Source organism: Asterias amurensis, chromosome 4 (assembly GCF_032118995.1).
Source record: "Asterias amurensis chromosome 4, ASM3211899v1".
Taxonomy (NCBI): Eukaryota; Metazoa; Echinodermata; class Asteroidea; order Forcipulatida; family Asteriidae; genus Asterias; species Asterias amurensis.
The window spans coordinates 17,209,728-17,221,191 of NC_092651.1; the positions used below are offsets into that span (position 1 = coordinate 17,209,728).

At 37.3% G+C, this 11,464-nt stretch overlaps 1 protein-coding gene across 3 annotated transcripts; it reads right to left on the bottom strand.

Moving 5' to 3' along the window:
* Positions 1-756: 756 nt before the first annotated feature.
* On the bottom strand, positions 757-11,235 carry LOC139936385 (histone deacetylase complex subunit SAP30L-like). 3 transcript variants are annotated; one of them, XM_071931194.1, is made up of 5 exons: positions 10,921-11,235; positions 9,250-9,444; positions 8,182-8,328; positions 6,862-6,960; positions 757-3,419 (listed from the first exon to the last, which is right to left on the bottom strand). In XM_071931194.1, the coding sequence occupies exons 2-5, from the start codon at positions 9,424-9,426 to the stop codon at positions 3,306-3,308; spliced, it is 537 nt and encodes a 178-aa protein (XP_071787295.1). In that variant the 5' UTR covers positions 9,427-9,444; positions 10,921-11,235; the 3' UTR covers positions 757-3,305. The 3 variants fall into 3 exon arrangements, with proteins under 3 accessions (XP_071787295.1, XP_071787296.1, XP_071787294.1); XM_071931195.1 differs by having other exon boundaries at positions 8,203-8,328; positions 9,250-9,451; XM_071931193.1 differs by having other exon boundaries at positions 9,250-9,451; positions 10,921-11,232.
* Between the last annotated feature and the right edge of the window lie 229 nt (positions 11,236-11,464).

Consider the following 11,464-nt stretch of genomic DNA (forward strand, 5'->3'; position numbering starts at 1 on the left):
CTTTGTTTTTCTGTATTTAAATAACATTCCTGTTAACAAAGTAATTGGCCAGTCCCAGTTTTTTTGTTGCAATAATTGATCCTAATAGAAGAGTTTTCAGTCTCACAAGTTGTTCATCTCAATAATGGCAAAGTTTGCCTCTTTCAAGAATATTAGTCTTCACAAAATCTTGATGAATCACAGGTTTGACTTTATTTATGTGTATGTGTGTATAAAAAGCCATAGGCCTAGTGGACCTTTACCCAGATATCTACATTTCCAAAGATATGTTTATAGAAATCTTATCCAAAATGAAGTTCTTGAATGTAAAGGCTACCATTCAGTGGATCTGCAAACTCACTTTAGTGGTTTCTTACTTGAAATTACCACAAAATATACACTGCAGGTTTGGGTATGTCATTCTTCTCTTGACGGCCAGTTCACACGTCAAGACAATTTGCAGAGTGATCTATGGAAATACCAAACTCTAATTTCAGTAACAAAGTTATCACATCACTGGTCTTTCTTCATATTATCATATCACCACTCAGTGTAAAAACACTGTTCTGGAACACTCACAACTCTTTGTGTAAGACTGTGGTCGACTCTCTGTATTTTTGTTTTCCTTGCCTGAGACCATCTTACCCGAATCTGAGACCAATTTTGAGAACCAGACCAGCCTTGACTGCTTCAGCATTGTATGGTTGAAACAATATGCATACAGCTCACACACAACCAGAACATGATTAAAAAAAATTACAGTCATCACCAAAGTACTTAAATCTTTGTGCATCTTTTATTACCATCCTCATGAAAGAAAAGTAAAACTGCCATAGACCTCTTGCATAATTATGACGTCACATTCTCAAATAGAGCCCTCATTGAGGCAGATCATTAGGCGAGTTGAGATGCGTAAAAATGTGCGCATGACCTCAACCTTGCGCACAATGCAAGGGATCTATTGACTTGTGTGGCAGCTATAAATGTCATACCACAACATAAATTACTGATAAATTAAACCTGTGCTGCTACAGAAATTCATTATGCACAATAGTAAAATTAACAGTCAGGCCTCTGATTGCTCCTGAGAAATCAATTATTCTGATGAGAATGGAAATTTAATATACATGTACTTCTCTATCGAAGAAAATCATTTTTAACATGTCTGCTTTTGTGTGAGAGACAATGTGAGAGACTCCATGGCATACATGGGTTGATAAATAAATCAAAAGAGGTGTACATGTTTGAGAGAATGTAACATTTCACCCACTGTTTTTGTTTGCTTTTAGTTTAAATCAAAACACTCTTTGGGCTTGGTTTTTTCCAGCATTCTGATAATAAACGTATTTCTTTATGAAATCAATGGTAACTGCTCTATTTTCTGACGACCCTATGTTCCTAAAACCTTGTGTTTTACACGCTAGGGTCAAAATTAGGATGGGGAAAATAAACAAGGGTGTCGGAACATAGGGGTGTTGAAACAGAGCAGTGTAAACAAATCAACGATCCTTTAAGTTTGCCTGTATGTGTGTGTAAGTCTTAAGCTGCTTAAATTCTGGTTTTATTACCAGAAATTATATTCACACGCTTCCTTTTTTACTCTTAAAGAATGAGGGGTTGCTCATCTAACATCCTTAAATCAAGACCATTTCAGTTACAACGCTTATTTACATTTTTCTATACAGCTAAAATTGGATAAATAACAAATTGTCAGCATCCTTTTCCTGCACTGTGGCAGAGTTTGACTTAAGTTGTCACCAAGTGCGAGTGAGAACAGTGTCTGTCAAGTCAAAACATGTAGTTGGCCAGTGCATACCTTTAAAAAGGTAAGGAGAGTGTTCAACACTTTGGCTTGCTGCTAAACACATTAGCTTGTAGCTGGCAACAAAATGACATAAGTTAAAACAATGGGGCACCAGTAATCAAAGAAGGAATTGTAGCTAAATAGTACAGACAATATCTTTTTATCATCACTATAATACAATGGACAACATTTAAACCAGACTGCAGGACCCAGATTCCTTGATTTTAGCTTTGTGCCAGTAAACTTATGACTGGATAAGTCCAGCGCTCTTGTGTTCGAATGTTGATATTCAGTCTGATAAATAACTTTCAATCAAGTATTGAAAAAAACTTATCCATAATAAAAATGAGTTAATGTTCTCTTAGTGCTTGTTCACATTAAAACAGTTCAAATTTTAAACTGTGTATTTTTTTCTTCTCATTTCAATTCTGGTTTTGTGAAGAAAAAAAACCCCAAAAAACTCTGAAGACAGATTGAGTTACAAAATTCCACAGGTCAGTTATTTCATGTAAAGGTTGGGTCACTTATACATGTAGTGTGAATACTGATCTTGGGCAATCACCGATGTTGTCCGAATGCAAGAAAGTGTCCAATAAACATACATGTAGCTAAGCAGTTTGAAGAAGGCGTCCATCGTTATGTGTAACTGACTAACAAAGTATTGGGTCCTTTGCAGAACATCCAAACTTTCAAAACTTGTGTGTTGACATCCACCAGTCATTGCATTAATCCTCTCAATGAAGATTATAAACAAGTATCCTTTGCGTCAAGCTACAAGTCCTTCATCAAAAAAGTGTTCGTTCCATCCAAGGCAGCATCTGCACCAACTACAGGTTTAGTACAGACAATATCTTTTTATCATCACTATAATACAATGGACAACATTTAAACCAGACTGCAGGACCCAGATTCCTTGATTTTAGCTTTGTGCCAGTAAACTTATGACTGGATAAGTCCAGCGCTCTTGTGTTCGAATGTTGATATTCAGTCTGATAAATAACTTTCAATCGAGTATTGAAAAAAACTTATCCATAATAAAAATGAGTTAATGTTCTCTTAGTGCTTGTTCACATTAAAACAGTTCAAATTTTAAACTGTGTATTTTTTTCTTCTCATTTCAATTCTGGTTTTGTGAAGAAAAAAAACCCCAAAAAACTCTGAAGACAGATTGAGTTACAAAATTCCACAGGTCAGTTATTTCATGTAAAGGTTGGGTCACTTATACATGTAGTGTGAATACTGATCTTGGGCAATCACCGATGTTGTCCGAATGCAAGAAAGTGTCCAATAAACATACATGTAGCTAAGCAGTTTGAAGAAGGCGTCCATCGTTATGTGTAACTGACTAACAAAGTATTGGGTCCTTTGCAGAACATCCAAACTTTCAAAACTTGTGTGTTGACATCCACCAGTCATTGCATTAATCCTCTCAATGAAGATTATAAACAAGTATCCTTTGCGTCAAGCTACAAGTCCTTCATCAAAAAAGTGTTTGTTCCATCCAAGGCAGCATCTGCACCAACTACAGGTCCGATTTGTGATCAAATCTGCTCTTGTGATTTTTCACCATGTAGATGAAATATGTTAGAGCCTCCTTCTCGATGACCGGGAGCGTCTTGAAATGCCTAGCAACCGTCTGGAAAGTGGACACAGGAAAAGGTGCGCTAGTTAAAGGAACACGTTGCCTTGGATCGGACGAGTTGGTCTATAAAAAGCGTATGTAACCATTCTATATAAAATGCATATGGCTGGAAAGATGTTTTAAAAGTAGAATACAATGATCCAACAAGTTTGCCTCAAAATTGCGTGGTTTTCCTTATACTGTGCGAACTAACACGGTCGGCCATTTATGGGAGTCAAAAATTTGACTCCCATAAATGGTCGACCGTGTTAGTCGACGAGGTAAAAGGACAACCGTGCAATTTCGAAGCATGTTTGTGTGGATCATTATATTCTACTTTTACAACATCTTTCTACTCATATGCATTTTATAAAAAACGGTTACAAACGCTTTTTATAGACCAACTCAACCGATCCAAAGCAAGGTGTTCCTTTAAATATGAAACTGATTCTAAGTGACTATTTTGGGGGTAACAAATTTCTTGATCTGTGAAATGAAGTGCACCCTAGATGATCTTGTGAAAAGTCTCAACAAAACATCAAAAGACTTGAAACATACTCTAAGGTATTTTCTATAAAAATGCAGGCCACTTTCAAAAATATTTTCATTTTCAAGTACTACAAATCATCAATCGCCTGAACAACAAAAGAAGTGGTCATTCATGTATGCTGCCCTCTTGTGGTGAATTCTAACTTTGTGGCCAGCATTATCAATATTTATTGTCAAAGTGCCAGTTGAAACAGTATAATTCAAAAACACTAAATTGATTAAAAACAGAATTCTGTTTCATTTTAATTATAACTAGTTTAATTTTAGATATACATGTATTTACGGAGGATAAAATAACAACTACTACTTTTACTTAACCCTCACCATTGTTTGATAAAGCACTAACGGACTTGATTTCATGTGGCAATTTTACAAAATATTTAGACTTAACTTGTTAGGTGCACAGTGAAGGCTAACATTTAGTACCGAAATGGTGAGGGGGGAAACATTGATTATGAATTCTTGGGTATCATCTTAGTACTTGGAAACCATGAATTCAGCTTTGGTTTATTCCTTTTTGAAGCCAAGTATCAAAAGCATGTTTTCAAAATAACTGGTGGAGTCGAAGACATGTAGACCTTGAAATAACCCCAAGACACCCACAGCAGTTGCCATGGTGTCCTGTGCGTTTGCTGGGGTGTACTTTGCAAAGTTTCAATACAAATTTATATACAATTTCCGCAAAGCAGTGCCCCTTACCAGAGGGAAATTGCTGTGCCCCTCCCTTCAAGAGTGAAGTTCCAAGGCCTGGGGCGGATTGCACCTAGCGGTCTTAAACCAGTCTATGCGCTATAGCCGGCTAACTTGAAACGTGCTTAGTAGTGCTGGGCGAATAGTGAAATTTTGTTATTCGGATACCGCTGGCCAACTATCCGAAATTACCCGGATATTCGAATAGTTTTTTTCGCCGCTAGAGGGCGCTAATAAAAAAATCGCTAGAGAGCGCTGTTCGTTTGTGAATGAGATCTTCTGGGCGGATTGATATTAGTTTTAGACAGTGTCACTCAGTTCATTCATAAAAATGACCGGATCTAATTTAAAGATGGCGATTTGCTTTTTCTTTTGATCGTGGATGACTCTACGTGAAGGAAAACTTTTGTAATCTTTGAACAAATTACGTCAGAAATGTCATTGTTTTAACTCTTCATGGAGGTGAGCATAGTTAAATACTTAATTTATGCTGTTTTATGCTGTCTTAATAGAAGTTTCATTAGGATTCAGACAAAACATTCATGTCAGTTGTCGCCCGACGTCCGCAGATATTCGGATATTAAAGAATATCCTGTTACTTGGTTGTAATTACAGAACTATCCGGTTTATAAATAGCTATTCGCGCCCTATGCGGATATCCGGTTAAGAAAAAAAAGGCATTCGCGGTTACGGATAGGAAAACCTATTCGCCATTAACCGGATATTCGATGTATCGTAAATATATGTTCCCAAGAGTAAAAAATGATACAACTCACAGATTTGATGTCCAATGATTTAAACCAAAGCAATAAGAAGAATGCCGTACCGCCAGTGACTGCAGAAGTGCCAAGTATAATGGGACATTTGTTCGTATTGCATTACTTTTCGCCGACTTATCTTAGACCGGCTTATTGCAACAGGCCTAATGACTGACTAAGCTGAGACCGTCTAAGACAGATAGCCGGCTATAACTGACTGGTCTTAGACCGCTGACCAAGACCATTTTATTGCAATCTGCCCCAGGGCCCAATTTCATAGAGCTGCTAAGCACAAAAACTTGCTTAGCATGAAATTTCCTCCTTGATAATAACAGGATTACCAACAAAATTTCCAAGTGATTTTCAGGATAAGCAAACAACAGCTGAATACCAGTAACAAGAAATATGCTGAATACCAGTAACAAGAAATATGCAACAAATGGAAATTTTGTTGGTAATCCTGTTACTTGGTTGTAATTACAGAACTATCCGGTTTATAAATAGCTATTCGCGCCCTATGCGGATATCCGGTTAAGAAAAAAAAGGCATTCGCGGTTACGGATAGGAAAACCTATTCGCCATTAACCGGATATTCGAATAATTCGCCCAGGCCTAGTGCTTAGACAGTCTTTAATTATAGACCGATTGTAATAGCCAGTCTTTAATTATAGCCAGTCTTAAATCTTAAGCCTCCTCTGAGCTGGCTATAATCGGTCTTTGTTTTGGGTTTTTAAGATGGCGCTGCATTTGTTAGTTGTAGATGATTTGATGCAAAGAGCTCTACGACAAGATTTTTTTATAGAAATAGATTACAGTTAAACCCATGAGAGGCATTATGATGATGATACAGTGTATCGTAAATATATGTTCCCAAGAGTAAAAAATGATACAACTCACAGATTTGATGTCCAATGATTTAAACCAAAGCAATAAGAAGAATGCCGTACCGCCAGTGACTGCAGAAGTGCCAAGTATAATGGGACATTTGTTCGTATTGCATTACTTTTCGCCGACTTATCTTAGACCGTCTTATTGCAACAGGCCTAATGACTGACTAAGCTGAGACCGTCTAAGACAGATAGCCGGCTATAACTGACTGGTCTTAGACCGCTGACCAAGACCATTTTATTGCAATCTGCCCCAGGGCCCAATTTCATAGAGCTGCTAAGCACAAAAACTTGCTTAGCATGAAATTTCCTCCTTGATAATAACAGGATTACCAACAAAATTTCCAAGTGATTTTCAGGATAAGCAAACAACAGCTGAATACCAGTAACAAGAAATATGCTGAATACCAGTAACAAGAAATATGCAACAAATGGAAATTTTGTTGGTAATCCTGTTATTATCAAGGAAGAAATTTCATGCTAAGCAAGTTTTTGTGCTTAGCAGCTCTATGAAATTGGGCCCTGGACATGGTTTTTGAAAAGGACCACATGAATGATCAGTTTTCCACTCACCTCGGCAAGCTGGGCTTTATTCAGACCAGGTTTAGTTTGAAGCTTGTAGTGACGTTTATATCTCCTCAATGTGTTCACTTGTAGCTGAAACAAATCCACCTTACAATGCACAAACAAGTTTAAAAGCGTTAGTTCAAGGAACAATAATTGTTCAAAATGGATAAAGCATTGGCTTCAAGTCTATACCTATTCATAGCAGGCTTGGAATTTTATTCTTTACTACAGACTTAAAATTTTACAAAGTCTTTAAAGGGTCTATGTACTTTTTGTAGAACAAAAAACAATGTCCACAGACTTACATTAAACGTGCACAGTTTGAAGATAATGATAATAGAAAGCTTCCCTGAAAATATTAGTTGCTCAGGTGCTGTATTTTTTAAGAAATGAGTAAAATAATGTCTCAGTGATCAGCAGACGAAAATTATTTCAGCATGTAAAAACGTATTTTCATGACATTGTTTTGTTCATTTCTCAAAAACTACAGCACCTCAGCGACTAATATTTTAAGGTGTGCTTTCTACTATCATTATCATCAAAAGGTGTAAGTTAAATGTAAGTCTGTGGACATTGTGTTTTGTGTTACGAAAAGTACCCAAATCCTTTTAGTACAGCGAACCATTTTAGACCTAAGTAGTCCAGACAAGACCAGTGAGCATAGTCACCATGACCTCTCCTTAGCCTTGGTGTAACTCCGGGCCCACTGTAGTTATTGCTGTGTAGGCAGGTGTCACCAATGGAAAGTCTCAACAATATAACTCGGATGATGTTTAGCAAATATCCCCCACAAGGTTTTGAGGAATTGAAAGTACAAGGTAACTTTCAGAGAAAACAGTTTGTGTTTTGTCAGGAATTGCGTCAATGCTTACTTCAGGCTTATTTCACTTTGCATCAAATAAGCAATGGTGATGATGTTGCAAAACTTCAAACTAACCTAAGCGTTATTATTTTAGAAGATGCAACTGGTCAGGTTGCCCATCGGTTAATCACAGACCAACGACCAAATCAATTATTGGTTAAGACTGCACCCTGGTTGGCTCAGTGGTTTCTGTCCCCACCTTCCACCTCTGTGTGGACCCCAGGTCGATACCGGACTCGAGCATTGCATATGTTGAGTTTTTCAGTCCCAACCCGGCAACATGAGTTTCCCTATAGGGGTAGTCCTCCCACAACTGAAACTGAAATTTCTTCACTGTCTTCTTGCAACACGCTGGTGTGATGTTTCCATAAGGGTGCTTTGCCAACTATATATATATCAGATTCAGATAAACTAAACTTTTGTCTTAAGATTTGAGAGAACTAATCTACGAGTCGGTGAATTACCATCAGCCGGCTGCTACGTACTTCGGGCATGTCAACGTCCCGATCGGGTGAAGTGCCTGCGTCTTCATCGCTGTCTCGTTTCTTGCGTTTATTGCGCACACTCTGTATCACGCCTTTATGGTAGTCACAAATGTAAATGTGTCTGACCTACAAATGGCAAAAAAGAAAATGTTGGAAAAAACATCAATTGTTTACAGGGCTTGAATTTAGGGGAAAACTCACAAGACCACAGGACTTGTAGCTCAAAATCTTGATTGAACTGGCATTTTATTTACATGTCTAGACCAAATTTAGAATACAAATTTCAAAGCATGCTAAGATAAGATTTGTCCCTTCTGTTTTACGGGTGATACTTATTAGGATTGAAAGACATTTGTGAGACTCAAACTCAACATTTGCAAAAAAATTCTTTTGAGAAAAACGATGTTGAATTGAAATAAACAAGACCACTGGACTTGTCTGATCATTTAGAAACAGAATGAAATACAAAAAGGACAACTAAGAAAAACAAAAGCACTTGATTAAAAGAAATAAAATCATTTAGAAACAAAAATTAAAGAAAGTTAGAAATGCTTGAGAATCTCATGCTCATCTCATGTTTAGAAACATTGAAAGGTTCAGTGATGAGACTGTTCCTGGATTCAGGAGAAAGATAAGACAACATTTTAGGAAAATACACCATTAACGCCTGTACGCTTCAATTTTGAAAGGGAAAGGGCACCAAGGCATTTTCTCCTTGGTAAAGGGCACCCTATGACTATGAGGAAATTGTACATTTGTACTGTGAGCATTTCAAGGGCACCAAGGCAATGACCAAAGGGCATGGAGGCAATCACCTTCGTTGCCTCTTGAAGTATTACATGCCATGCCATTGTATTTGAACTCATCTGTACGGGTTTTACTCTGATAAAATGTTAAGTAAATTGAACACGATGTCAAGTATTACTAGTAAGTGAGTTTAAGAAATCTACGCATTATGTCATTAGATGACTTGACATGTCTAGCTCCATCAAAGTATACCCTTAGCTGTAGCACCCTCTAAGAAAGTGGATCCATTTAAAAACTTACACTGTGATCAATGTTAAGCTTGAGTTTTCGTTGTTGCACCGTCTTGGCAATGCGTTTACTATAGCAGGCATTCCCTGCAGGTCTTGAGCATCGGTTACCGTCGTCTACCAGGCAACATATCTGTCCGTGACCAGAGTCACGACTGTCCTCTTCCGTGCTGAACCCGTTCATTTTCATTGAGAGTCGAGATCAAATCTGTTAACTAAACAAAAAAAATTGTCAATTACAAATGATCATTACATTAAATGCAAATGTCATCATAGGAGTTAGATTATCCTTTTTACAGCTCCGTGGAAAACTCAGTGATAACTGTCTTCTTGTGCCATTTCTGTGCTCAATGATACTGCTGCTGCAATGCTTTACAGCAAGGCAGCTGCTCTCACGAATATGGCCCTTATTATTGACACAGGCAAAAGACTGGCGCCACAAACCATTACACTAACACCGCAACAAAGCTTGGGTACAAAGTGACATGGGTATGAAGTGACTTGGGTACGAAGTGACCGACATTTAGACATTCCTTCATATAAGAGCGGTAAGTTTGTTGGAGATATTGTGTATTGGAGGTGTGGCAGATATTGCAAAGTCCTCAAAATAATCAAAATACATTCATAATGTAATCTACATGTAGACCTTAAAAGTAGTGGACACTGTTAGTAATTACTAAAAATAATTATTAGCATAAAACCTTTCTTGGTAACGAGTAATGGGGAGCTGTTGATAGAACAAAATACACTGTGAGAAACGGCTCCCGGCCCTCTGAAGTGGAGCACTTTTTTTCGAGAAAGAAGTTACTTTCCACGAATTTGATTTTGAGACCCGATTTAGAATTTGAGGTCTTGTAATCAAGCATCTGACAGCACACAACTTCGTGTAACAAGGGTGTTTTTTCTTAAATTTGTTATTATCACGCAACTTCAACGACCGACTGATTGAGCTCAAATTTTCACAGGTTTGTTATTCTATTTAGTGTCCAGTATGCCAGTGTCTTTAAGTCATTGTTTGTTGCACTGGCATAGACCAATAAAACAAATAATTATAAAAATAACACTTTTTTCTGAATGCAAATCAAATTTTTGCCCCTTTTGACAAAATAAAAAAAGTGTAAATATTGAGAGGGTAAGGTAAAGAATTTCTTTTTTTGCATCAATAAAAAAAATTATCAAAATGTAAAAATAATTTCTTCAATTACTTTTCTTTTATATTAGGTTTATAATTGTTCCTGTATAACTATAATTTAGTAATGCAACAAAATTCTAGAGTTGATGGCTCTACCAATGAAAGTAGAAATTGCAAGCTGTCTGGTTGTTGTTGTCTTACTTTTTTTACACTTAGAGCACAAACCGCACGTACCCGGGGCCCACCGATATTTTGGTGAGGAGTTGGGACTCCTGTCCTAAAATCAGATGTGTTTCTGTGTCAATGAATAGTGAAAATAGTCAGCATGCACCATCCCATTTTGTATGCAATTTTAATGTATGTTTTTTTAAATAAATTTTTTGTTTACACGATTTTGGTATAGTAAGTGATAATAATGCCGTTAAACAGAGATAGAACATGTCAAATTATTGTTATGTTGTCACGAACTGTTGTAATAAAGTATGGCTCCACTCCCCCCCCCCAACCTCGCAGGCCAGTGCTTGTTTGTTGGCAAGCGCCATACATACTCACCAGAATTCTCCCTCTGAAGCGCTTGATCATCGATCACACACACAAGCCACACTCTCTATGTTGCTCCTGCGGTTTATTTCCCTATACCATGCATCCACCATCCCCATGCATCACACATACACGCTTTTTTGTAATAGGATTTATATGAACACTACGCATGCAACAAACAACAACCGGCAGTACAATGCATTATACAGCATGTACAGCGACGTGTGCAAAAAGGTGCTTGCATCCCGCTTGCATGTAGAAAACCCATGCCCTAACGCTGAACGTTGAATGCCAATCTACTACATGAATAATCAGTGGGGAACGCACACACAAACAATGTGTGTCAACTTCCGGATTTAAAGCCCTCCCCCCACTTTTTTTTAGTGACGTACAGAACATTATCAACCAATCACGATTTGAAAAAAAATTACTGACGTTTTTTGTTGAATAATAATTAGTGAATAAAATAGTCGTTAGAAATTACCTAGATAAGTGGATACAGTTGGTAAGCATCTGTGTTCGTAAAAATAAGTAAAAGCAATCAAAATTTCTTGTA

Coding starts and splice junctions, on each gene's coding strand:
- LOC139936385 (XM_071931194.1), bottom strand. CDS start 9,426: ATGAAAATGAACGGGTTCAGCACGGAAGAGGACAGTCGTGACTCTGGT. Junction 8,329..9,249: donor AGCTTAACATTGATCACAGT/GTAAGTTTTTAA, acceptor TGCCATTTGTAG/GTCAGACACATTTACATTTG. Junction 3,420..6,861: donor ATAAAGCCCAGCTTGCCGAG/GTGAGTGGAAAA, acceptor TCCACTTTCCAG/ACGGTTGCTAGGCATTTCAA.